We start from the raw sequence: 26,039 nt of genomic DNA on the forward strand, positions 1-26,039 counted from the left end.
TAAATATTATATTTGTCATTCCAGCATTTCACTTACATTTGCATAATATATATTCACAGATCATTTTAATTGCATCTATATATGTCATGGTTGAAGTGAGTTTCTTATAAGCAGCATATGGTATAGTGATATTCTTTTATCTACTCTGCAAATGTCTTGGCTAATATAATTAGATCACTTAAAGAAATTGTCAATATGTTAGTACACACTTCTGTTATGAATTGTTTTTTCTCTGGTTCATTCCTCTGTTTTTCTTTTCTTGTTTTTTTTCTCTTCTTTTCAGGTTAGTTGAACTTTAAAAAAATTTCTATCTTGAGTTATTTATAGTGTTTTTGTGTTTAGCCCTTTGTAGAGTTTTCGTAATAGTTTTTCTGTGCATGACAGCACATATATGTGATTTATAACTGTCTACTAGTTCAACATTTTACGACCCTGAGGGAAATGTGAAAACCTTACTTCAATTCAGACCCCTTTAACTTCTCAGTATTAAATATCATTGTCTTGAATGTCAGATGGTGTTAAAAAATGTTTCAAACATCAAATATTACATATACATTTCATGAGGCAATAGGTCTGTTACATCTACCCATATTTTGCTCTTTTCCTCCTTCTGACACACCCAGATTATTCCATCTTTTATTATTCCTTTTGTTTGAAAAATTTCCTGCAGCCAAGCTATCAGAGCAAATCTTCCAATAATGATTTATTTTTAATTTATCTGTGGATATTTTTATTTCCTCTTCATTCAAGAAGGATAGTTTTATGAGATATAAAATTCATAGTTGATAGTTATTTTCTTTCCAACTTGGAAAAATGTTGTGCTTTCCGCCCCCTCTACTTGCCATCTGGGTTTTGGGTAAGAGACCTACTGTAATTTGCTGTTGAAGTGCTGCCATTTCTTTCTGGATGCTTCCAAGATGTGTTTTATTTATCTCTAATTTTCAAGTGTTTAACTATCTTACCAGGGATGTCTTTGGATTTATCCTGCTTGGAATTTATGAGCTTTATAAATGTGTATGATTGTGTATCTCAACAACTTGGAGAATTTTTCAGCAATCATAGCTCCAGATACATTTTTAGTCCTGTTCAGTTGTTGTTTTCTCCTGTCCTTAGGAGGCTCTCCTAATACTAATGTTTAATCTTTTCTTATTACTCCACATGTCCTTATGGCTCTGTTAATTTTATTTCATTCTATTCTTCCTACTGTTTACATTTGTTTAATTCTTCTGCTCTAATTTCTTGCTCATTGAATAGTTTTCATTCAACCACTAAGCTTGTTTAATGAGGCTTTTTATTTTTTCTGTTACTGTATTTGTCAGCTCTAAGATTTCCACTTGGAAACTTTTTGCAATTCGTACTTATTTGCTAAGATTTCTCTCTTTGCCCACTCGTTTCAAGAAAATCTATAATTGGCTGTTGAAGTATTTATATGACAGCTTCTATAAAGTCCTTGTCAGGTAATTCCAATATCTAATTCATCTCAATGTTGGCATCATTAGGCTTTTATTATTCAAGTTGTGATTTTCTTGTTTCTTAGTATGATGGGTAATGTTTTAAGAAACTATCCTGGGCATTTTGTCTATTAGTTTAGAAGACTCTTGATCCTATTTAAAATCTCTTATTTTAGTTGGCAGTTGTCCTGTTTAAATTTAGTATGTGAGACTTGTCCTATTTTTGCAGGGGGTTGCGTCAATGAGAGTTTAATTTTCAGAGCCTTTTTGGGATTGTCCACTTGACTCCAGCCAGGTTCTTGCTGGTGCTTGGTGACTGAAGGAGCAGAGAGGGTTTCCTCCAGTAAGGCTAGCAGGAGTCTATGGGGACTCCATTGCTATCTCTCAGGTGTCCCCAAGTGAGTGGCACACAGAAACAGGGTTCCCTGGAATGGGCCATGTGCTCTAGCTGAGTCCCTCCTGCCTGTTCTTCCCACTCACCCTGGTGTATCTCTGAAGGGAGGAAAGTCTGAGGCCTGAATCACCTGCGGCTGTGTCCCTCTGCCTACCTACACATCACCAAAGGTAGACAGATTTTCAAGTACATTTTGTAAGTCTGATAGCTAAACTTTCACAGCTAAACATCATAGCTAATCTTCTCTTTCACTCTGACACACCTATGTATCTGGTAAGTTTTTACAGCTTTTTTCATCAAGGTTGTTAGCAGTGTAGCCAGGGTCAGGAGAGTTTAGCTCTCTTTTTAGGGAGAGTTATTTCCAGTTTGCTCATAGGTGGAGCTCCTGTGGGTAGGGATTTAACAGACTACTGAGAAACCACACTTAGTACTACCTCCTTTCTCTCATTGTGCCGGATGAGGGTGGAAGCTCAGCTCTTCCCCGGGCCCCGCTGCCCCTATGAGGAGGACCACAGCAGATGTTAGTGCAGGTTCATGTTTAGTCATTTACTCTCACGCTACTGAATGGGTGTGGAATTTCAGCTTCTCGTCAAGTCTCATTCACACCAGGGAAAGGAGGAAGGTTGGGTGCTGTCTACCCTCAACTCACGCTTCCTTTTTCATTTCCATTGATGTCTGGATGTTTGTGTAAACTTAGCTCCTTGCCGAGTTCTGCCAACATGAGGACTCTGGTAAATCATAGTAGTAATTAGACTGGCCTTGCCTTGCCTTGCCTTGTGAAGGCTCAAGGTTGGCAGGTGAGAGCATCCGTGGACACCCCCTGGTGGGCAAATTGGCATACTGCCTACTTCCACCTAAGAGAGGAAGTAAGATCATCTTCTCAACCAGTCTCTCTGAGACTACCCTGACGCAGGAATAGCAGCAATATCTGCTTTTGCCTGGTGAGGAATAATGAGTCAGTCTGGGATTCATAAGTGTCTTGAGTCAATGAATTTATAGTTCTAATCCAATTTGGAAAAATTCTGGCTGCTATTGCTTCAATCACATCTTTTGTAGCTTGCTTAAATCTTATCACAGTTTGCAAATATTGTTTTCTTAAATTATTTTTTGTTTGACTTCTCTTTCTGTGCTCGCTTTGGCAGCACATATACTAAAATTGGAATGAATTATCTTTCATTGCTGTGTTATATTTTGTATAATTTCTATTGCTGCTTTCCAGTTCATTCATCTTCAGTTGTGTAATTTTGGATGCACTGTTCATCACTTGTATTTTTTATCTCACACTTGTATTTTTCACTTCTGTAAGTTTATTTTGTGAGTAAGTCACTTCTCCCTTCCCATGTCTCTCCCTAATAACATTGCAGCCATTTGGGGAGTGAATCAGCAGAAGGAAGGTCTCTCCCTCTCTCTATCTATCTTAATCTGCCTTTCAAATAAAGTAAATAAGTAAGTAAATCTTTAGTATTTCAGTTTTCTTTTTTCTTCCCATTACGGGACCATGTTTTCCCACTTTTTGAATGCTTGGTAATATTTGGCTGATTCTACACATCGCCAGCCTTACTTTGTAGTAGTGACTGATTTTGTTTTCCAATAATTATACTCGGAATTTGTTCTGAGGTGCAGTTAAGTTATTTGCAAACAGTTAGATCCTTTGAACTGTGTGGTCAGGATTTTGCAGGCTGAATTAGAGCAATGCTTCATTTTTTTCTTTGTTTTTTTAAAGATTTTTATTATTATTATTGGAAAGCCGGATAAACAGAGAGGAGGAGAGACAGAGAGGAAGATCTTCCATCCAATAATTCACTCCCCAAGTGAGCCGCAACGGGCCGGTGCGCGCCGATCCGATGCTGGGAACCAGGAACCTCTTCCGGGTCTCCCACACAGGTGCAGGGTCTCAAAGGTTTGGGCCGTCCTCAACTGCCTTCCCAGGCCACAAGCAGGGAGCTGGATGGGAAGTGGAGCTGCCGGGATTAGAACCGGCGCCCATATGAGATTCCGGGGCTTTCAAGGCGAGGACTTTAGCCGCTAGGCCATGCCGCCGGGCCCAATGCTTCATTTTTTCTACTGCTGAGGAAAGACTCAATTCCAAAAGGATTGTGAAGTTCTGCAGTCTGGCTGATGGGAGAACCGCTACTCCCACTCCTGTGGGAACTCAGAGCACTGTTCCCTCCAAACCTTTTGGATGGTTCATTTCCCAGAAGCAGGTAGCTTCCTCAGGAAAGTTGTTGTAGCGCTGACTGGTACTTTGTCTTGTCCTGGCACCCACTTCACACATATTTAAAGTGACTTCTCAGGACATAAAATAAAAAAAGAAAAACCCACTCTCTCAAGAAAGATATAAGGGTATTTGTAAAACACACAATGGCAGGCCAAGATCAGAGGATTGGAGAAGAGATTTTTTTTATTTACATTATCTCATTCACCTATTAGAAAGAACTACTTTATCAAAAATGCTCTCATGGCTATATACTATAAGAAGTCTGGAGACAATTACCTAAAAGTCAGAGGACATTTCTGAGCTTCCCACAAATATCTGTACCCAACATAGTTAATCATCTTCATTTTTTGCATCTCTTAGGGTCTTTGTCAAACACACAGATTTGGCAAAAAGTTGATAATCATTGAATTTGAGTGATGGTATATGAGGGCTCATACATTTGAACTTTTGTATATGTTTGAGGATCCTACAAGCAAAATTTTAGGGAAGCAACTAAGACATATTAATTAGGATTCCCGGGCCTCTATGCTCACATGCTGATTCAGCAGCTAAGAAGTATCTGCATTGCCACTATTACTCTAGCTCAGGTCACCCTTGGATCACATCTTAAGAAGTACTGGTACACTCACTGCTGAGTGGTTAATCTTCTCCCTTTGTACTCCTGATTTTCCCAACTAATGTGATGTCTGGGGCATCTATCTTACAGTGAGAACACCCTTCTCAGCCCATCAAGCTTTTACCTGAATAGATTCAGCAGGAAGCGGGTCCTTGGCACCAAAATTATAAGAACGGAATTCTCCTCCAGTCAAAGCAGCAAGTTCTTTCAAAAACATGTTTGCTATCTCATCATTGTAGTTGAAAGAGATGGCATAAATGGGGATTTTCTGAAAAATTCTGACTTGATCCAGAACCATTTCAGGTGGCTGAAGTGACAAGTTTTAGAGAGAAAAGGGGAGATGGAAAGAGAAAGAAAGGGGGAAAAAAAGACATGAAAATCCTTAGTATTTGGTATAGGTCATGAAATTTTCACATACTAGTTCATTATACAGTGGCAAATAGCTCTTGCAAGTGTGTCAATTCAATTCGATAAACAAAGCAAATGTTCGCAGGCAGGGAGCATACAAAGACACAGCCCTTCCACTCTGGGAGTTCAGGCTTTGGTGGGAAAAGAAAGCTAGGAGAAAGATCTGACTAACCAAATCACTCACCTGTAGGTGCACATAAGCGTAGAGTTTGTACTTGCAAAGTGTTGGGCTGTGTTTTACACCACCTGAAGTACTGGGGTCAGAAGCCATGGGCAGAACAGCCTGACCACTGGGATTCCAGAAAGTAAGGTCTCTGAATTCTCAATACGGCTTCCAAAGCATCTCCAAAGAAACAGGAATTCCCACGTCCTAACATTGCTATGGGCAGCTTGTTTCCCACAGAGGACAAGGGAGGAGACTTTTACTGAGCATCCTTCTAGTATCCTTTGAGGATGCTGATCTGCTTAACACTGACAAGCACCTTGTGAGGTAGTCATGGAAAGATTGCTCTCCTTTTCATTCTCAGAACCCTGGTTTCATTTTCACAGAAGCAATGTTCCAGTTAAAAAAAAATGCAACAACAACAATAACAACACAGAGACACACATGCAAGATCTACTCTCTGAGACATTTGGGCAGCTGGAGGTAGCCTTGTGAACTAGTCTTGGCAAGGTAAGGCAGAGAGAGAAGACTCGGGAGAGGGGTTTGTTTTCACCAGACTAGATGTACAAGTCCCTCTCCCTGCTCCCTCTCCCTCCTTGGAAACAGACACCCTAACTGGAGGTTGAGAGGCAGCTATGCTGTGCAAATTCTACATAAAGATGGTGAAGCATGAAGTTAAAAAGGAAACCTATTTCTTGGAGACATCCTTAAATAGATGTATAACTGAGCCTAATCACCACTGTGCCTCTTATCCGCATAAACAGAACCCCATGCACTGTTTTAGCTATCCTATGCTTGCTTTTTTCTTGGAATATGCAACTGTTATCAACACAGTATGCACAAGAGACAGAAGCTCAGAGAGACCATGTAATCCTGGGGTCACTGGAAAATTGGAATACAACCCCACTTTCTGGCACTAGAATCAATGCCAGATTATCTGTTCTCCCATGTGCTTTGTATCAACTTTCAGGAAACATTATTTGATACTCAGGAAAGATGAATTCCCCTGCTATGCCCCACCGCAGCCGAGCTGAGGAGAAAGCATTTCTGATTGTTCTGCCCCACCTTCCATTGTGGGTTTCAGGACTATGAGACCCTCTTCACTGACCCTACTTGCTTGCTCTTTTAGCCATTTCCTGCCCTTTGACTTTTAACCTTTCCTCATACATTTCCCCCTGGAGTCCTGGGAACGTAAGGTGATGAAAGAAAAAGAGAACTCTAGGCTCATCACATGCTGGCCTTGTGCTAGTGAGCACGCGTGCACACTACACACACACACACACAGAGCCTAGAGAAGACAACAGTTAGATGGTCTTCAAGGGTCTGTTTTTAACCCAGCCATCGTTTACACCCAGCCATATTCTCTGTGGCTGCAGTCTCAAGCACATTCCTGCCTGTAAGTTCATCATTACCATCACTCTCCTCTCTCTTTTCACCATCATCCAGTTCCCTACTAAACACCAATCCAACTTAGATGGTTAGCTAAAGAGCTGACACCATTTATCTCATCAACTGCCGGGAGAGAGCAAAGCCTTTCACTGCTGCCTCCCTCTCTTTATCTCAGCTTCCATTGTTGGGCACCTGATACTCGTAGACACTAAGAGTTCTGCTGTGTCTTTGCTTGCATCCTTTCTACAATGATTTGGCATGATTCATACTATCACGAATCCCCCCTCCTTTTTTTTTTTTTTACTAGAGACTGCTGGCTAATGCCCACCATCCCCACAGTCTAGACCTACATTCTGTTGGTTTAATATAGTGCCAGCCATAAACTACTCCTACATTGACTTACAGGTGAGTTGTTTGGGAAAGGAAAGAAACGCTGATTTAGTACTGTGTGGGTACCACACAGCTGGGGATGAGCATCTGCTCTTAGAATTATTTCCATCAGTCCACACAGCAAAAGAGAAAAGTGACTATCACATGCCTTGTTGCAAGCCCCTACTCATACCTAGCCCCAGGTGGCCCCTCTGTGCTACACCTGCATGATGTTCCAGTGCCCCCATGTAGCTTGGGAGAGCTGCTGGACAGAGGGTGGGCTGCACTTAACTGCAGAGGAGGCTCCATTTCAGCAAGGGGAAATAGCCATTGCAGTGCTCCCACGTCCCCAGGAAGTTTGAAAAGCAGCAGTAGTGTTAAGTTGAAGTAAACATCCCATCCCTCAGCCTGACTGATCCTGACACTTCCCTCTACCCTCCTCCAGAAGCTCCTGCAGGCTGTGGAGGGGGAAAGCCACTCCCTGTCCAGCTCCTGTGCAACAGCAAAGAAAGCTTTCTCAGCTCTGGCAGCCCTTAGGACACACCTTGGGAGGCTGCCAACTCCCTCTGGCCCTAAGAGGAGGTCCGGTAGCACAGCTCCATGATTTTCCCTGGGTCCCTCCTCTGAGTCCGATCAGATGTACCAGCAGTGGACCTTCCACCACTAACATCATCTTGGAGCAGCAAGGTAAGAACTGGTTCTCCTTGCTGCCTGAAAGAGCACTGTGGGTGCAAGTTGATCACCCAGTGCTTTGCTGTCTCCCAGCACTCCTACTCAGCCTATTCAGCTTTCTCCACCTGGCTTTGTACAGAAGGTGCAGATGTCTTACCACATCCATTTTCTTAATTTCTGTCAGGGCAAGCCCCTAACTTTGAAGAAGTCCCCAAATGACCACAGCCAGAGTTGGGCTGGTTTCTTCCAGCACAAGGCCTCTGTAGCAGTTTACAACACACTCCCACTGATGTCTACTCTCTATCTGATTCTCTTTCCACTAAAATTCACTTCTATAATTCCTTTGACTTGATTAATATCAAGGATTTATCTCAATTTATGATGCTACTTTATACACTTAATAATACAGCAACAAGTTGGCATCTACATCTTTCTGTGTTCTTCCAGTAGAAATCCTGTCAAATACTTGAAACAATAACATTGGTCTTACATATTCAGTACCTACAAAGTCAGTGAGAATAATAATAAAGAAAAACTACCAGAGTGTAGGCACACCTTAATATCTTCCCCATAAAACAGAACTATCAAATGCCTGAGTCCTATTGCTCTTTTGAAGAACTCCAAGAGATAATACAAAATAGACTGCACATGTAAAAAAAGCAAATATGAATGCAAAAAATTTTAATATCTAATCACTTATGTTTAGCGTGCTTTGCCTATTTAGACACCAACATTATCATATTCTGATTTGTACAATGTAAGTGAAGTGATCATAGACCTGTAAGAATCTGGAGAAATTTTCTGATTTTTCTTTCCAGGAAAATGTGAATGTATTTTGTACACACTATTGGGAGATTCCAGACTTTTGCAAGTCCCTGACATACTGTAAATCAAGAGTCCTTCTCAACACACTGCTGGCAGGGGTATTCTTTGTGGGACTATTGGGAGGTATCCAATAGAATGTATACCAATATGGAGGCAGGCATTTAGCCTAGCAGTCAAGACACACACATCCTGCACGGGAGTACCTGGGTTTAACAGGCAGCCCTTGCTCCTAACTCCAGCTTCCTGTTAACTCCAGTCCTGGGGGTTGGCACTGATGGCTCAAATGCTTAGGTTGCTGCCACTCCTGTGGGAAATGTGGAGTGAATTCTCGCTCCTGGATGTGGTCCAGCTAATCGCCAACCTTTGTGGGCATCTGGGGAGTAAACCAGGGATGACAGTGCACTCGCTCTCTCTCGCTCTCTTTCTCTCTGCCCTCCTCTGTCATTTTGTCAGTCCAATGAAGAAATAAAAATGTTTACATATGTATCTTTTGATTTAATTCACTTCTCAAAATTTATACCACACATGTTTAAATTGATGTATTATATAGTTCCTTTTGCAATATTCACTATAATGGAAGCAAGATTGAAAGCAGTCTAAATGCCCATCTCCAGGAGGCTGGTTAAGTAAATGATGGATTAGCCATATAATAGAACCAAAAAAAAAAAAAAAAAAAAAAAAGAAGCCCTCTGCGAAGTGATAGGATGCAATCTATATTGTTTTATGATTATATATATAATATATATTATGCTAACATTAGTGTTTTTAAATATGTACAGGTTCATTTCTACTTGTATAATATAAAGTATTTGGAAGGAGATGAAACAAACTGGAGGCGTAAGTCGCCTCTCAGCTGGTAACAGAGCTAAGGAAGAATTTCCTTTAAATGGCCTTTTGTACCTTTACAGTTCACACTATAAATGTCTTGCTATCCAAAGTCAATGCTTATCAATGCTTATCAAAGTCTTATTGACTCTGTTTAGTGGAATATGATGCAGTCATTGAGAATGATGCTTCTCATTTCTCATGACTTGGAAAAATGCATGTAACACATTAGATGAAAAAAAGGAAAGCAAAATTGAATTGTATAAATTTTTCTTTTTATGCTTTTTCTAAACTGCTTGCAGTATAAGCAATTTTTAGAAACCAGCAAGAGTTCATTGAAAAGAACAAGACTGCCTGGGCACTAGATGACTCTTAAACTAGAATCTCCAGCACACATCTTTCCTAAACTCCAGCCTCACCTGGGTGGCTGAGATGGTCTTGAAGACATTCATAGAAAATGTACATTATTAAATACATATATATTTATAGAACATGTGTATTATTAAATATATATATTTCAAAATTTCTTGCAATGTAATAAACTTCTTTTAATTGCACCTATCCATAAGCTTTCTGAAGTTCCCTTTGAATTTCCAAGGATAGCCACGTGACTACAGTTGAATAAATTCAGCTTCCTCCACCAGCGACCCCTAAGCTTGCTCCTTCTTAACTTCAAATCCTATCAGTGAAATAGTACATGCATCATAAACCAGAACTTGGTCATCTGGACTTGTTTCTGCCCTGTTCTTGCCTTCTCCTCGGACCTGCCACTCCCTGCTCCCCTGCTGGTCACCACATCCTGTCCCATCTCTGAAGACAGTCACCTCCTGTCTGTTGCGCTGCTGCTGCCCAAGCCCAGGCCCACACCAGCTCTCGCAGTGGCAGTCTCCTGAGAGTGATGTTCCATTCACTGGTCCACTCCCTTAACGTCTGTAACAGCCAGACCTGGGCCAGATCAAAGCCAGGATCCTTGCGGTCCACCTGAGTCTCACACATGGGTGGAATGGGCTCAAGGACTTGGACCATCTTCAGCTGCTTTCCCATGCCATTAGTAGGGAGCTGAATCAGAAGTGAAACAGCTGGGATGGGAAACAGCACTTATAAGGGGTGCTGGCATCACAGATGGTACCTCAATGCCAGCCCCGGGGCCTTCCCTTTCAACAAGGCATTCAAGCACCTTCCCATCAAGAACTTTACTACTTGGGCCCGGCGGCGTGGCCTAGCGGCTAAAGTCCTCGCCTTGAACACACCGGGATCCCATATGGGCGCTCTAATCCCGGCTGCTCCACTTCCCATCCAGCTCCCCGCTTGTGGCCTGGGAAAGCAGTCGAGGACAGCCCAAAGCTTTGGGACCCTGCACCTGCATGGGAGACCTGGAAGAGGTTCCTGGTTCCCGGCATCGGATCGGCGCGCATCGGCCCGCTGCGGCTCACTTGGGGAGTGAATCATTGGATGGAAGATCTTCCTTTCTGTCTCTCCTCTCTGTATATCTGACTTTGTAATAAAATAAATAAATCTTTAAAAAAAAAAAAAAAGAACTTTACTACCTTACCATGATGTTCTTCCACCACTGCCCTGCCCTCAGCTTGTTCTTCTTAGCATCCCCTTGCGCTGCCACATCTGCCCTTTCTGCCCAGGACACTAGTGGTCTACCTTCCTCAGCGGAAGCATCTTCTATCTTCTCTCCATCTTGACTTTGTGCTCCTAGACACAGCCCAGGCAATTTGTTCACTGTATTTTATCACAGTTAACTCTGTACATCTATACATTCTCCTGGAACATAAGCTTTCCTTAAGATAGGATCAAGATACTCGTCCTGGTCGTGTCAAACCTTGGCACCACACATGCAGCATGAGAGACACAATCAACTGCTTCTGAAGGGCAAATACAATGAGGATGGTAGGAAAATCACCCCAAAGCAAAATAAACTTTAAACGTTACCTCTTTGTCATGAATGTGAAACTATAGTAAAAAATGAATAAATAAAAATAAAATCCTGTTGTTTTATTCTTTAATCCCTGAACCATTTGATGTAGGATATTTTAAGATATTTGCGTAGCAGTCTGCATATGCAAACATCTTATGAGGAAGGGCACAAGTTGATACTAAATCACTCCGGTGCTTAATTTACATTTTGCTGGCTTGAAAATTCTTGTATTTATTTAAAGTCTGGAGCATTCATCTTTCATTCACAAAGCTCAAAGCCCAAACAGATGCTTCTAAAACTTTTCAGTGATTTTTCTTCCCAGTCAGGTTAAACAAAACAAAGAACATTTCACTCAATAGAAAGACATGCTTTTGTTTTAAATGAGGAAGAAGCTAAAATTAGAGGTAAAACCTGTGACATTGTGCACTGACATGTTTAGATTCAGAGTTCTCAGAGGGGAAAAAAATGAAAGCATCCCTTCCCCTGCTCTCAGTCTGTAATAAAATAGAAGCCAGTGTTCAATGGAAAGCAGACCTCTGTCTTGGCGTTGGTCTCCAGGCCTGTGTGCGTCATATTAACCAGACAACTCCACTACCACATAAATCCTCTGCAGGCTGACCTTAGACAAAGGGGATCCTTCGTGTGTTTTCTCATCCTGTTCTGAGCCTCTAGGTCAAGGAAGCCTCGACAGCTTCTCAACGGCCATCGGAAAAGCCCCCTCCCCGTCCAAGCCCACTCTGGGCATTCATTTTTGTTCCTTATTTTGCTCAGTACCTGATCAGGCCTCCCATCTGTTAGAAGGTAGATGGCCTGTGTTTCTTTATCAGCAAAAGCAATCTGTAGGGCATTCAGGGTGTTTGTGGTACTTCCAACCTGCAGAAAAGAGAAAGGACATATTTGAATCTCATCAAGAAGCGGAACTAAATTTCTGCTTCCAGGAAGAAAAGACAGGACGTTGATAAATCAAAGACAAATTAGGACTATGCTGAGATAATAACTGCAGCCCAAGGAATCTAAGAAACAACATCTCTAGGTATGCTATAAAAGTCTACCCTGGAGCCCAGCATGATGGCTCAGAGGCTAAATCTTTGCCTTGAACATGCTGGGATACCACATGGGTGCTGGTTCGTGTCCCAGCTGCTCCACTTCCCATCCAGCTCCCTGCTTGTGGCCTGGGAAAGCAGTAAAGGATGGCCCAAGGCCTTAGGATCCTGTACCCATGTTGGAGACCTGGAGGAGGCTCCAGGCTCCTGGCTTTGGATTGGCTCAGCTCTGGCTGTTGTGGCCACTTGGGGAGTGAACCAGTAGAGAGAAGATCTTCCTCTCTGCCTCTCTCCTTCTCTCTATAAATCTACCTTCTAAGAAAAAATTTAAAAATACATATTTTAAAAATAAATACATCTTTAAAGTCTCTACCCCTGGCAGTCCAAGAACTTTGAGAAGTTAGAACTGAAAATATTCTGTCTTAAGAGAGATCTCAATGCAATTTTGTCTCTGTGTATTTTTATGCAATGCGAACTCATTTATTGTTCACTCAGCTGCCAACAGAACTTAAACACATAGCCTGCATATATTCTAGTAGGGATTATATTTGTTTCAAACCAGGATTTATTCATGACACCAATATTTACCAAATATGAGTGCAGCATTTTTAGCAACCTAACAGACACATGGACATATGTAATATGACCTGACTTCACACAGGCCTAGTGGAATATATCTTCAAATGCAGGTTTATAATCCTCATATGAACACATGATGTTGAATAGAAGACTCCAAATGTTTTGCTTTAGTTATGACAGGAATAAATAAACAAGAAATTGTTGAAGTCAAACTAAAATCAATCAAAAGGAGCAAGTTATGGCTCAATGTCTCTCTTACACATAATTTCAATAAAAATACTCTCCATGGACCCGGCATGATAGCCTAGTGGCTAATGTCCTCACCTTGCATGCCCGGATTCCCATATGCACACCAGTTCTAATCCCAGCAGCCCTGCTTCCCATCCAGCTTGTGACCTAGCCTTGGGACCTTATACCTGCATGGGAGACCTGGAAGAGGCTTCGGGCTCCCGGCCTCAGATCAGCTTAGCTGTGGCCGGTGTGGCCACTTGGGGAGTGACTCAGCAGAAAGAAGATCTTCCTATTTGTCTCTCCTTTTCTCTGTATATCTGACTTTCCAATAAAAATAAATAAATCTCAAAAAATCCACAGTCATATAACAAATCCAAAAACCATCTTCATATAAAAACAAAATTCACAGAATATACACATTGCATACCAAGAGAACCTAATGATAGATTTGTGGCCATATGAAACAATACAAATTAGAAAATCTCCTGAATACTTCATCAACATAGAAAGGAATTAGTGTTTGGGTAAATACAAATTCACTGGAATGTACTCTCTGTAACACACAAAATGACTCGCACCAGAATGTCAGGAATAAGATACACAGGACTCTGAACTGTCCAGAGGTGCTTGGACTTCTTCTTCATCTCAGTTCTAGTGTCTCAGTAAGCAAGAAAACCCACTGTGATCAGCTCAGGCAGAAAGAAATTTATGTAAAGGTGAGTCTGGATCACAGGCTCACCAAGAAGGCAGGAGAACCTCACTTGGGACCGCCTACCTGAAGCAAGACTCCAAATCCTACTGCAGAGCTGCCTGGCGGGGCCTCAGCAGCCCCAATACTAAGCACTGGAGCTAGACTTGCCCACTGTTGACACGGGGAGCATCGGCCATGAATCAGGGGCAGCTTACTGGCCCTCCCCCTCCAAGAGCTACATCCACCTGTATCCATCACCACTGCCACACTTCTACTTGTTAGGCCCACCACTTAGGGTCATTTTCTCTCAAATCCAAATGCAGACGTTGGCACAAGTGCTGTGGAGAAGTGGGTTAGCTGCGGCTCCAGACACCAGCGCCCCACATCAGAGTGCTTGGGTTCTAGCCCCGTCTTCACTAGATCAGAGAATTCAGTTTTGTGCTAATGTACCAAGGAGACAAAGGCTCACGGCCCAAGTACTTGAGTTCCTGTCACCCATGTGGAGACTGGATGGAATTCCCAGCTCCTGGCTTCTGGTTGGCCCAGCCCTAGTTGTTAAAGGCATTGGAAAGGGAACCAGTAGATGGAAGATTTCTTTCTCTGTGTCCCTGTCCATCTATCACACCCATCACTCCGCCTTTCAACTAAATAAATAAGACTTTTTAAAAAGTCTAAATGTTATTTTGATTGATGGTACGTGGGTCACATTTCTCACACTTTTATGAAAAGGCCATTAGAAGTTCCAACATCTGTAGAGTGAACAGGCTTGTTCTCAGAGCAAGGCGGCCGACTGACAGCCAGAGGAATGAAAAATATCCAACCACTCCGCCCAACACATCTCCAGATCCTCACAAAATGCCTTAGATGCTCCCCACATTGAATTCCTTACCCCAGACACACATGGGAAATTCTAAGCTCTGACTCATCTAGTTGTTTTCACATGGGCCTCCCTTCCATTCCAGCAGATATTTAGTAGCACTTAAATACCAAATGCCCAGCATTTTGAAAGCTCTGGGACATAACTTACAAAACCAGATCAAACTCTTTATCTTGAGTGGGGCTTCACAGAGTGGTGCTGCAGGTCAAGGAAATCGCCATCCAATTCTAAACGAAAAGCTGTAACAGATCATGCCCGGTGTAGGATGTATCTTGCTCTGAGTGGGAAGCTAAAGACATCTCATGGTGAAGAAGGTGGAGTAGATTATTAAAACATGAGTATTTTTGGGTGGGTAGACACAGAAACGACAATAGGCGCCCCAGGGGACTATCTTGTTCAGGATTCACCACATCATTCCACACTGCCAAAGTTCTTGCAATAAGAAAGCACAGAAAAGTGATAGTGGTGACAACCATCATGAACCAATATCTATCTCTCAGCTGAAGGCAAAGCCTAGATTACCTTGTGCCTACACAAGTGTTACACTGCTGGGCAAAACACTGCCAGTAGCTGGTGGGCATTCTAGGGCTGGTTAATGCCAAATTTGCATTAACAATAGGAGTATACCACTGTAGTTGCTTGTTCTTTTCTTCTGTCTCTCTCTCTCTCTCTCTCTCTCTCTCTCTCTCTCTCTCTCTCTCTCTCTTTCTAATTGTTATTTTTGTTTTTGGATATAAGTGAATGCTGGGTCAGGACATGCTTCTCTGGCCCCTATGTGGGGAGGCTGCAGAATGCCCAGGGAAGGGGGTCAGGAGATGCATTGGAGTGGGAGCAGTTGAAGGCATGTTAACTGGGGAGGAGTGAATCCTGGGCCCCTACACTTGAAGGTAGTTGGGGGAGCTTAGATAGAGTGTTTTGGTGGCGGGGGAGGGGAACTAGTGGGCATCTCTGGGTCAGGCCAAAGCATCTGCCCACATAGAACACATGGGCTGAGCTAAATAGTATTGCTCACCACCTGCTGGTGCTCACAAATGCTGTGGCTGGTAGGCATGGCTGGCTGGGTTAAGCTGCAAAATCTGCCCATGAGTGTTGGAGCAGAGAGTAAGCTATGACAGCCTGGACCACAGCACACACCAAAACATAAGAGAACCCCATGTGGGGGCAGGTTTTATATGGGAATTGTGGATTCACTTCCTGTGGGACTATAGCATCCACTGGTTTGTGTAGACATCTTGGGATGGTGATGGGCTGAGCCAGGCTGGATCACAGAACTCACCTGACAGGAACTCCATGACACTTGAGGGAGCTGGGGCTGGAAGGAGGTTGCATTGCTGGGAACAGGCCTGGTAGCAGAACTTGGGGAACTCCCATGCTCAGCTACAGCTCCTACTGAGACGCACAGAGCCAAAGTTGGGTATGTGCCAGGTCAGGTAGGGTTGCTGCACCTCTCAGCATTCGTGTGGGCCAGGTCTATGGCCAGGCTAGGATGGGCCAGTACACAGCACTTGCTGGCACACATGAGAACCAAGTCAGGGTGTGGGCTGTGCCCAACCGGGCCAGGCTGCAATACTTACACCGTGGGTGGGCCATGCCAGGCTGATTGAAGCATTCACCAGCACACAAGATCTGGGTCTGGGAATCAACTGGATAGAGGAACTAACTCTCAGGACTCCCCTGCTAGGATGCAGCTCCTGCTGTTAAGTGTGAGAGCTTGGTCTGGGGGCAAACCAGACTGGGCAATATACCAGCACCTGCTGGTGCTTGCAAGAGCCAGAATGTGGATGGAATGGGTCAGGATAGGCTGTAGTACCCAGAATCAGTGTGGGACAGTTGGGCTAGGCTGTAGTACCTATCAATGATGCCAGTATGGGTAGCAGCAACTGCCAGACTGGGTTTGCCTACAACACTAGTAGGCATACATATAAGCCAGGTATGGGAGCAGGCTGGGCAGGGTCAAACCACAATACACACTGACAGGAGTGAGTCAGGAAAGGGCACAGGTCAGGCTGGGTTGAACCACAACATCTGCCAGTTTGAGAGGTCTGGGCATGGGCTAGGCTGGGTGAGGCTGCTGTACCCCCGGGGAGAGTTAGGACTGGAGGTGGGCCAGGCTGGGCTAGGCTGTCACACCAACTGGTGTCCAGGAAAGCCAGAATGGGTACAGGGCAGCCAAGCTAGGCCACGATATCCACTGGAAAGTCAAGCTGGATCTAGATGTGAGGCATGTCAAGCTGGATCACAATACTCCCTGGCAAACGCAAAGTCTAGGGTTGGGAGCATGCCTGGCAGGGGAACTGTGGGCATTCTCCTGCTGGGCTATACCTACTGCTGGTGAGCACAAGAACAAGATCTGAGGGTGACCCAGTCAGGACAAAGTGGCAGCACCTCACAGCACACATGAGGGGCAGGACAGGAGGCTAGTCAGGCCTAGCTAAGCCACAGCACCTATGGTTGTACATGAAAACTGGATGGGATGAAGGCTGGGCTGGACTAGGATACAGCAGAGGTTGGTATACACAAAACTGGGACAAGGGCAGGCCTGATGGGGTTTAGGGAGCTCACCCCAAGTAGGCTGCAGCACCTACTGGTATGCATGAGGACTGGGTCTGTGGCAGGCTGGCTGGACTGCGCTGCAGCACCTGTCACTTTGCATAAGAGATGGGCCTGGGGTGGAACTGACCAGGCAGTTGCATTCACTGGTTAGAAGATGTAGGTGACAGACTGAACTTGATCCTGCACTGGTTGTCACACACAATAGTCAAGTCTGAGGTTACCCCAGGTGAGATTTCTTATGGGACTCCTCAGCTAGATCACTGGATTCAAATCCCAGCCACAGGGAAAATCACAAGATGTGTGGTTGGCCTTGGAGTGCATGTGTTGGGATTAGGCCTCCTAAATTGCTGGTACCTGTGCAGCAAACAGCATGTCCAGATACACACAGGTAGCATGACAGCCAGCTCATCTAGGCCAGCAGAGAACATCAACTGCCTCATCAGAGGACAGAAAGCAGGTTAGGTTGGATGACTCTCTTTGCCAAGCTTTGCAACATGCTCCAGGGTCTGTGGACGCACTAAGGTGGATAAGGTAGACTTTGTCAACCAATAGACCATGGAAAGATCTCAACCCTGGCAATAAAACCAACAATGTCATAGAACTATCAAAACCACCTAAGTAACACCATTGGAATACTCTTCCCCACATCAGAGTCTCTAAGCGTCACTAAAGAACCATTCCTTGTCCCCAGTACCCAGGTGCTGACATGATTTGACAGTGGGGAGTGGGCTCCACCCTTTTCTCCCCTATGGACACAGGAGGAAAAAGAAGACTGAAACGTGTCCCACCTACCTTCCTTTGTACCTGACCCCCTCCACCCTAATCAGAGGCCCACATGGGCATGCTTCCTCCTCAACTATGTAAACAATATTAAAAATAAAACTAAATTTTTCAAAAATCCATTTTTGCCACATATTTTACTCTATGGTATAAGGAAACTTTTTTTTTTGCTGAGATGCAAAAAAAAAAATTTTCAAATGCACAAGTAACTCTGTTAACACCACATAGAGTTTAAAAGCAAAGAAAATTACTAGAGACAAATGAGATACTACATGGTGATAAAAGGTTCAACCAACAAAGAAGAAAGCAGTCCTAAGTGTGCATGCAAAAAAACAACTGAACTTCAAAACTTGTAACACAAAAGCCGAGGGAGCTAAGAATGAAAACAGGTACATCAAAACTTAGAGTTGGGGTTTTCAGTGCTCCCTTTGGCAGCACATGTACTAAAACTGTAACGACGCAGAGTTAGGGTTCTCAATAGTTTATTCTAAATGGCGCACAAAACAAATAATAAAACTATAGGTTATATCATACCATAAACTAATCAGATCTAATTAATGGAGAACATATTCTTTTCAAACAGACATGGAACTGTCACGTCATTAGACTGCATCTGGAGTCACAAACCATACTTGATCCATCCTAACAAACTAAGGTCAAAGTATGCCTTTGACCACAGCAGAGCTGCAACAGAAATCAGTAACAGAAAGATTATGCCAAAAACTGGGACACACGAAAAGAAATGTTTTAATTCATGGTTTGTAAAATAAATTAGAAACAAAATTAAAATTATAAAGAATTGAATCAAAATTAAACAAAAGCATTTAAATTTGTGGGATGCAAACTACACAGTGCTAACAGGGAAATTTATTTTACTGCAATTTTACCTTAGGAAAGAATAAAATCTCAGGACAATAACCTATGTTCCTGCCTCAAGAACCTATAACAAGAAGAACAAAATAAACTTCAAAGTAAACAAAAGGTAGAAGTAAATGAAATTCAAATGACAAAATAATGGATAAAATTATTGAAACAAAGGATTTGCTGTTAAAAAATCAATAAAACTGAAAAATCTCTAGTAATATCCGTAAGATAAAGAAAAAAGATACAAATCAATATTAAGTATAAAGCAGGGTATACCTTCACAGCTCTTACAATCATTAAGAGATTATTAAAAACTTTATGCTCCAGCCTGGCATTAGGGTCTAATAGGTAAAGCTGCTGCCTGTAGCACTGCATCCCATATGCCACTGGTTCAGGTCCTGCCTGCCCCATTTTCAAGTTCCCTGGTAATGTGCTGAGACAACAGAGGATGATGGCCCACAAACTTGGGTCCCTCACTTTCAGGGGAGACCTGGAAGAAGCTCCTGGCTCCTGGCCTAGCCCTGGCCACTGTGGCCTTTTGGAGAGTAAACCAGAGAATGGAAGATCACTCCGCCTGTCTCTTCCTCAAAGTTTTTGCCAATTCTGACTTTCAAATAAGTAACCAAAAAAAATCTTTTTCGCAAGGTTATGCGGGGCCCGGCGTGGTGGCTTAGGAGCTAAAGTCCTCACCTTGAAAGCACTGGGATCCCATATGGGCACTGGTTCTAATCCCGGCAGCTCCACTTCCCATGCAGCTCCCTGCCTGTGGCCTGGGAAAGCAGCTGAGGACGGCCCAAAGCTTTGGGACCCTGCACCAGCATGGGAGAGCAGGAGGAAATTCCTGGGTACTGGCTTTGGATCGGCAGAGCACTGGCCCGTTGCGGCTCACTTGGGGAGTGAATCATCGGACGGAAGATTTTCCTCTCTGTCTCTCCTCCTCTCTGTATATCTAACTTTGCAATAAAAATAATTTTTTTTAAAAAAAGGTCATACATATAAATGTGACAGCTTAGAAGTTGAAACAATTTCTCTAAAATCACAAACTACTACAACTTCAAGATAAAAGAATAACCTGAATATTACTATACCTAGTTTTAAATTGAATTTATTATTTAAAAGTCTCTTTTTGGACCCGGTGGCATGGCCTAGCGGCTAAAGTGCTGGCCTTGAACGCGCCAGGATCCCATATGGGCGCCGGTTCTAATCCCGGCAGCTCCACTTCCCATCCAGCTCCCTGCTTGTGGCCTGGGAAAGCAGTAGAAGGACGGCCCAAAGCTTTGGGACACTGCACCTGTGTGGGAGACCTGGAAGAGGTTCCAGGTTCCCGGCATCGGATCGACGCGCACCAGCCGTTGCAGCTCACTTGGGGAGTGAATCATCGGACGGAAGATCTTCCCCTCTGTCTCTCCTCCAATAATAATAAAATCTTTAAAAAAAAAGTCTCTTTTAAAAAGCTTAAGCTTCATATGATCAGGTTGAAGAATTTTATCAAACATTCAAAACAGAATTAACACAAGTTTTACATGGTTTAATCAAGAAAATAAGAAGGCCTAGTGTGATAGCCTAGTGGCTAAAGTCCTGCCTTGCATGCCCAGGATCCCGTATAGGCACTGGTTCATATCCCAGCAGCCCCACTTCCCATCCAGCTCCTGGGAAAGCATTGGAATATGGACCAAAGCCTTGGGACTCTGCACCCGCATGGGAGGCCAATAGGAAGCTCCTGGCTGTTGGCTCTGATCAGCTCAGCTCTAACAACTGTGGCCACTTGGGGAGTGAACCAGTAGATGGAAGATCTTCCCCTCTGTATATCTGTCTTTCAATAAAAATAAATGAATCTTAAAAGAAAAGAAGAGGGAATACTTTCTAACTAATTTTATGAGGCCTCTGTTACACTGATACTCAAACCAGACTAAAATAATATGTGTGCTCTCTCTCTCTCTCTCTCTCAAACACACACACACAGAGTAACTGAAATGGAAAGGAATTTTCACATTCTCATTAGAAAATATACACAAGATCTGACTAACATCATACTCAATGGTGAAACACAATTTTCTCCCCAAAGGTCTGTTCTTATCAGCTTATCCAACATTGTACTGGAAGTTCTAGCCACTGCAATAAAGCAGAGTAATAAAAGTCCTACAGATCAGAAGGAAAAAAAAAAAAAAAAACAGAATCCTCTCTGCAGACTTTCCAGTTGTCCATACAGAAAATCCCAAGATACACACACACACACATATACACACTCGTAACCCTCCTAGATTAAATAAGCCCAGTAAGGTTGAAAGATACAAGATCAACAAGCAAAAATCACTTGCATTTCTATATACTAACATTGAACAAGTGGAAATCAAGATTAAAATGTAATATCGAGGCAAGCATTGTGGTACAGTGGGTTAAGCCTTTACTTGAGACACCTGCATCACTAAAACAGAGTCCTGGCTACTCTGCTTCCAATCCAGCTTCCTGCTAACATGTCCTGGGAGGCAGCACGATGCTCCAGGACCTTGGGCCCCTGGTAACCACATGGGAGACCTGGATGGAACTTTAGGTCCCTGGCTTTGGCCTGGCCCAGCCCCGTTGTTGTGGACTTTTAGAGAGCAAATGACTAGATAGAAGATCTCTCCCTCCTCTCTCTCTGTTACTCTGCCTTTTAAACAGATGGCAGTAATTAAGTATTTCAAAATGCAGCATTATTTACAATTGCTCCAAAGGAAATTTAATGCTTAGGACTTCATTATTAAAGTACTAATTTCTTTAGTAATTGAAAGAATCAACACGGCAAAGATATCAATGCTTCTTAATTAGATCTATAAGCTTAATGCAATTCCAAATCAATGCTATTACATTGCATGGTTCCATTTTTCTGATATTCTGGAAAAGCAAAAGTGTAAGTATAGAGAAATAACCCAATGGGTACCAGAAGAGGAGAGAAATGACTGCAAAGTGACACCAGAGGAAATCTTGCAGATCATAGGACTGTTCTTTTTGGCCCCATGATAGATACGTAACTGTGTACATTGTCAAAATCCATAGAATTATACATCAAAAAAGTGGTCACCACTGCATACAAATTGGAGTAAGATTCAAATAATCTGGGAGGGGAACCCAAAATGGGACGCAGCCTGTAACCAATGGTTCTAACTGTATCACTAATAAATGGTGTAACTACACTAACGGGATCGGTAAGAAAGTTTCTGAACTCAAAACTTTGAAAAAACAGTTTTCTGTAATTAGGATACAGTAAAGCTGAAGAGAGGAAGAACATTACATTCTAATCCTTCTGTTTCTCCATGGGGTGTGAGCTAGTGATTCTGAAATCACTCTGTATGCATGAATACAGCACTGATGACATAATCATCACAGTCAAAGAAGTTACAACTGGGTTAACGGATGGGTTATAAAGTTGTGGCTCATGATTAATTCATACAGGTATCAAACCAAGAACACATCTAGGTACGCAAACTTGGTTTCTAAGTTTCCTAATGTAACATTACCTATTATTAAAAAAATAATAATAGGGTCCGTTGTGGTGGCCTAGCGACTAAAGTCCTCATCTTGAACACACCAGGATCTCATATGGGCGCCAGTTCTAATCCCAGCAGCTCCACTTTCCATCTTGCTCCCTGCTTGTGGCCTGAGAAAGTAATCAAGGATGGCCAAAGCCTTAGGACTCTGCACACACATGCAATACCCAGAAAGGGCTCCTGGCTGCAGATCTGGCTGTTGTGGCCACTTGGGGAGTGAACCAGTAGATGGAAGATCTTTCTCTCTGTCTCTCCTTCTCTCTGTAAATCTGCCTTTCCAATAAAGAATAAAATAAATCTTTTTAAAAAATTAGATGGCATAAGTGGTGGCTTAAAAATTACATTAAGTTTTAAAAAAGAGGAAAACTTCTATAATTATAATAGAATTTCAATAAACAAATGGTAAAGGAATAAAAAAAAAAAACCAGAAAATTCACATCAGTCCACTAATAATTGCTACCGAGACAACTCACCTCTGCATGCAAAGTTTAAGAGATGAAAGATTGTGGGGAGCGGGATGTTAAAGCCACTCATGGGACTGGTTGGGCCATTGCAAGATGGCGGCTGGCCCAGGGCCAGGATGCGGAGCTGGTCTCACCAGCAGGTAAACAGGAAAGGCTAGTTCCCCCGCGGTGATTACTGGCCTATCATGTAGCGCTAAGTGGACCCACGCAGAGAAGTGATTGGTGGAGAACTATATAAAAGTAACGGGTAAAAGCTAGTGGGAGGACAGACGGACGAAGACGGACAGAGGACGCAAGGACAGACAACAGATGACAGACAACAGACGATGACAAAGACTGGGGGGTGACGAGGAGAAAGACTGTGGGGAATGAAGCAGAGAGTATGGGAAGAAATGTAAGAAGAAGGGTGATGGAAGAAGCAGATTAGGAACGCTGAGCCCAATGCGTACAGGAGCAGCGGAAAGAAGGTTTTAAACGCAGCCGCTTTTGGCAGTGAGAGGTCTGGTTGTCGGCTTTTCCCAGACCCTCGAGAGTATGACTCGGTGTTTTTAGTGTTGCCGCTGCTGGGCGGCGGCGACAAAAGATATTTGTGTTCTCAAAGTATTTTTCTCTAAAACATTTATTGTTTGCAAAGCAAAATGTAATGTAATGTAACATGGACAAATTCTGGCAGATGCTATCTGAACTAACTAATCAAAATAATATCACTGATAATAAGGCTTATTTACATCACATGAGCAGGGCACATCACCTTTATGATATTCTTTTCCCAGATTTGTAATGCAAATTCAATCATAAGAAAATATTATAGAAAATTGAAGTAAACAATATAAAATACTTAAGCAGTCGTCTTCAGCAATATCAAGGTCACATAGGCTAAGGAATTGCCAGAGACTGAATGAGACTAGATGCAACTAGATGTAACAGGCAATTGGCCTAAAAGGCAAGACACTGGCTAAGGCTCCTACTTCTACTTTGTCCCATATAGGAGGGCTTGACTTCGATTCTCAGCATTACTTTTAATACAGCTACCTGCTGGTGCAGCCCTGGGAGGCAGTGGGTGAAGGCTAAAGTAGCTGGATCTCTTTTTCACACACACGGGAGTCCTAGATTGAGTTCCCAGATCCCATATTTGACTTGGTCCAGTCCTGTTCTTTCCAGACATAGAGCAAAGTAGAAAGCTAATGAGAGCTGTGTGTGTGTGTGTGTGTGTGTGTGTGTGTGTTCCCATCAAATAAATAACACATTCTTTAAATATATAAATGTACTGTGACATTAGTTCTTGAAACATAAGAAGAACATTATTGGAAAAGGAATGGAATCTGAAAAAGTCTGTGATTTAGTTGGCACCATCAACATAAATTTCTTAGCTTTGACTATTATAGTACAGCTTTGTCAGATGTTCACATTAGAGGAAGTTAGGTGAAATCGATATGGAAGGTCCATGTATTATTTTCACAACTCTTTCCTGCAATCTAACTTTATCTCAAATTTAAAATGTAAAAGCAAAACAAAACCCTTCTGCAGGATTTGGATACACAACAGTCATCGTTGGATGAGTCAACTGATAGAGCTGTATTGAAAAGACGGTGAGGCAGGGGAGTAGGGGAAGAATCAGGGAGAGAACCCCAGGGATGATGGTCTGATACCTGCTCTCCTAGCAACCGTTTCCCAGGAGGTCCCCAACCCCATCCCTGGAAACTACTTGGCAGGCACTGTCCCAGTCTTAGGATTGATTATACCTGTGAGATTACACTGTATGTTTCCAACAAGTTCATCACTTTTGAATGAGGCCATCTGTTACGAGTATCTTCTACAGGGCCCGGTGCCCTAGCCTAGTGGATAGAGTCCTTGCTTTGCACACGCCAGGATCCCATATGGGCACTGGTTCTAATCCCGGTGGCCCTGCTTCCTATCCAGCTCCCTGTTTGTGGCCTGGGACAGCAGTTGAGGATGGCCCAAAGCCTTGGGACTCTGCACCTGCGTGGGAAACCTGGAAGAGGCTCCAGCCTTTGCAGCCGCTTGGGGAGTGAATCTGCAGATGGAAGATCTTCCTCTTTGTCTCTCCTCCTCTCTGTATGTCTGACTATCCAATAAAAACAAATAAATCTTTTATATATAAATATATTTTAAAAGAATATCTTCTATATAACAATAATAGAATTTTGGAATAAATCTGCATGCTTTAGTAAAAAGAAAATTATATAGTATTTTGAAATGTGTTCTCATAAAGCGGCTGATTTGAACCAAGGGCAGATCTGAAAATACAGTACTATGAATAGAGGTTTTATCTAAACTTTAAGATATTAATGAATGAGACTGCTTTAATGATGACTTTTGTAAACAAAATGACTACCTTTGTGAAGCCACTGCCTTCTTTAGAGCTCAAAATATTTCTGAAGATTTTCTATCCCAGAGTCAATTTGGTGCGCAGATGAGAAACTCCCACTTACTCTCCCAGGTTGAGTCTCCATTTTACCTTAATATTTCTAATCCAGGACTGAGCCTCCTCCAAATTTTCTTCATTGATTTCAGCAAGCTTTTTCTGCCAAGCAACTGCTTGACCATCAAACTTCACAAAATTGAATTTATTTTTGTGTTTCAGTTGTTCCTGTGAAAGACAATTAATATTTAATCATAAAACCACTCAAATGTGAGAAAGGGTCTAGAAAAGCTAACAGCTTGATGAATTCTAATCACTAGGATATCAATTTCAGTCCTAAAAGCTATAAGTTATATTCAGAAGAGAAAAATCTTTTCTAAAACAAAAGGCATTTAGGTAAAACTTGGGCATAGTTCGGATGTTAAACCCTTTACAAATGTACGTATGTATCCATGGATATATTTTACATATCACATGTATGTTTAAATTTACATATGAAGAATCTTCAACCAGTTTGTGGAAAATACTTTCATAGAAAAAAAAGAGTATGATGGATTTCGAAATCTTGCAGAAAATAAATTTAGCTTTCAATTCCAATGAACTACTACTACTGGGAAAGGTAGGAGAATGGGGAATGTTTCTGCCTTCCATTTTGTGTCTGCGGGGAGAGACTGCCCCTCCGCACTACCTGTGTTCATACGGTTTAGGGAAGTAGAGCAGTTTCATGGTATCGCCCCAAGCACCCCTTGAGGGGAGGTACATCTGTGGAGAGGGGTCTGAAAACAATATT

General features: G+C 42.6%; 1 protein-coding gene across 8 annotated transcripts in view; it reads right to left on the minus strand.

The window, feature by feature from the left end:
• Positions 1-26,039, minus strand: part of VWA3B (von Willebrand factor A domain containing 3B) — a 222,942-nt gene that overhangs the window by 90,222 nt on the left and 106,681 nt on the right. For 7 of the 8 annotated variants that reach the window (XM_058667561.1, XM_058667560.1, XM_058667563.1 and 4 more), the window contains exons 12-14: positions 25,346-25,477; positions 12,032-12,130; positions 4,804-4,986 (exon numbers count right to left, since the gene is read on the minus strand). In XM_058667561.1, coding sequence (XP_058523544.1) covers positions 4,804-4,986; positions 12,032-12,130; positions 25,346-25,477 — 414 coding nt within the window. The remainder of the gene's footprint in view (positions 1-4,803; positions 4,987-12,031; positions 12,131-25,345; positions 25,478-26,039) is intronic. The other variant, XM_058667564.1, reaches the window with a different exon arrangement.

Source organism: Ochotona princeps, chromosome 8, assembly GCF_030435755.1.
Source record: "Ochotona princeps isolate mOchPri1 chromosome 8, mOchPri1.hap1, whole genome shotgun sequence".
NCBI classification, from domain to species: Eukaryota; Metazoa; Chordata; class Mammalia; order Lagomorpha; family Ochotonidae; genus Ochotona; species Ochotona princeps.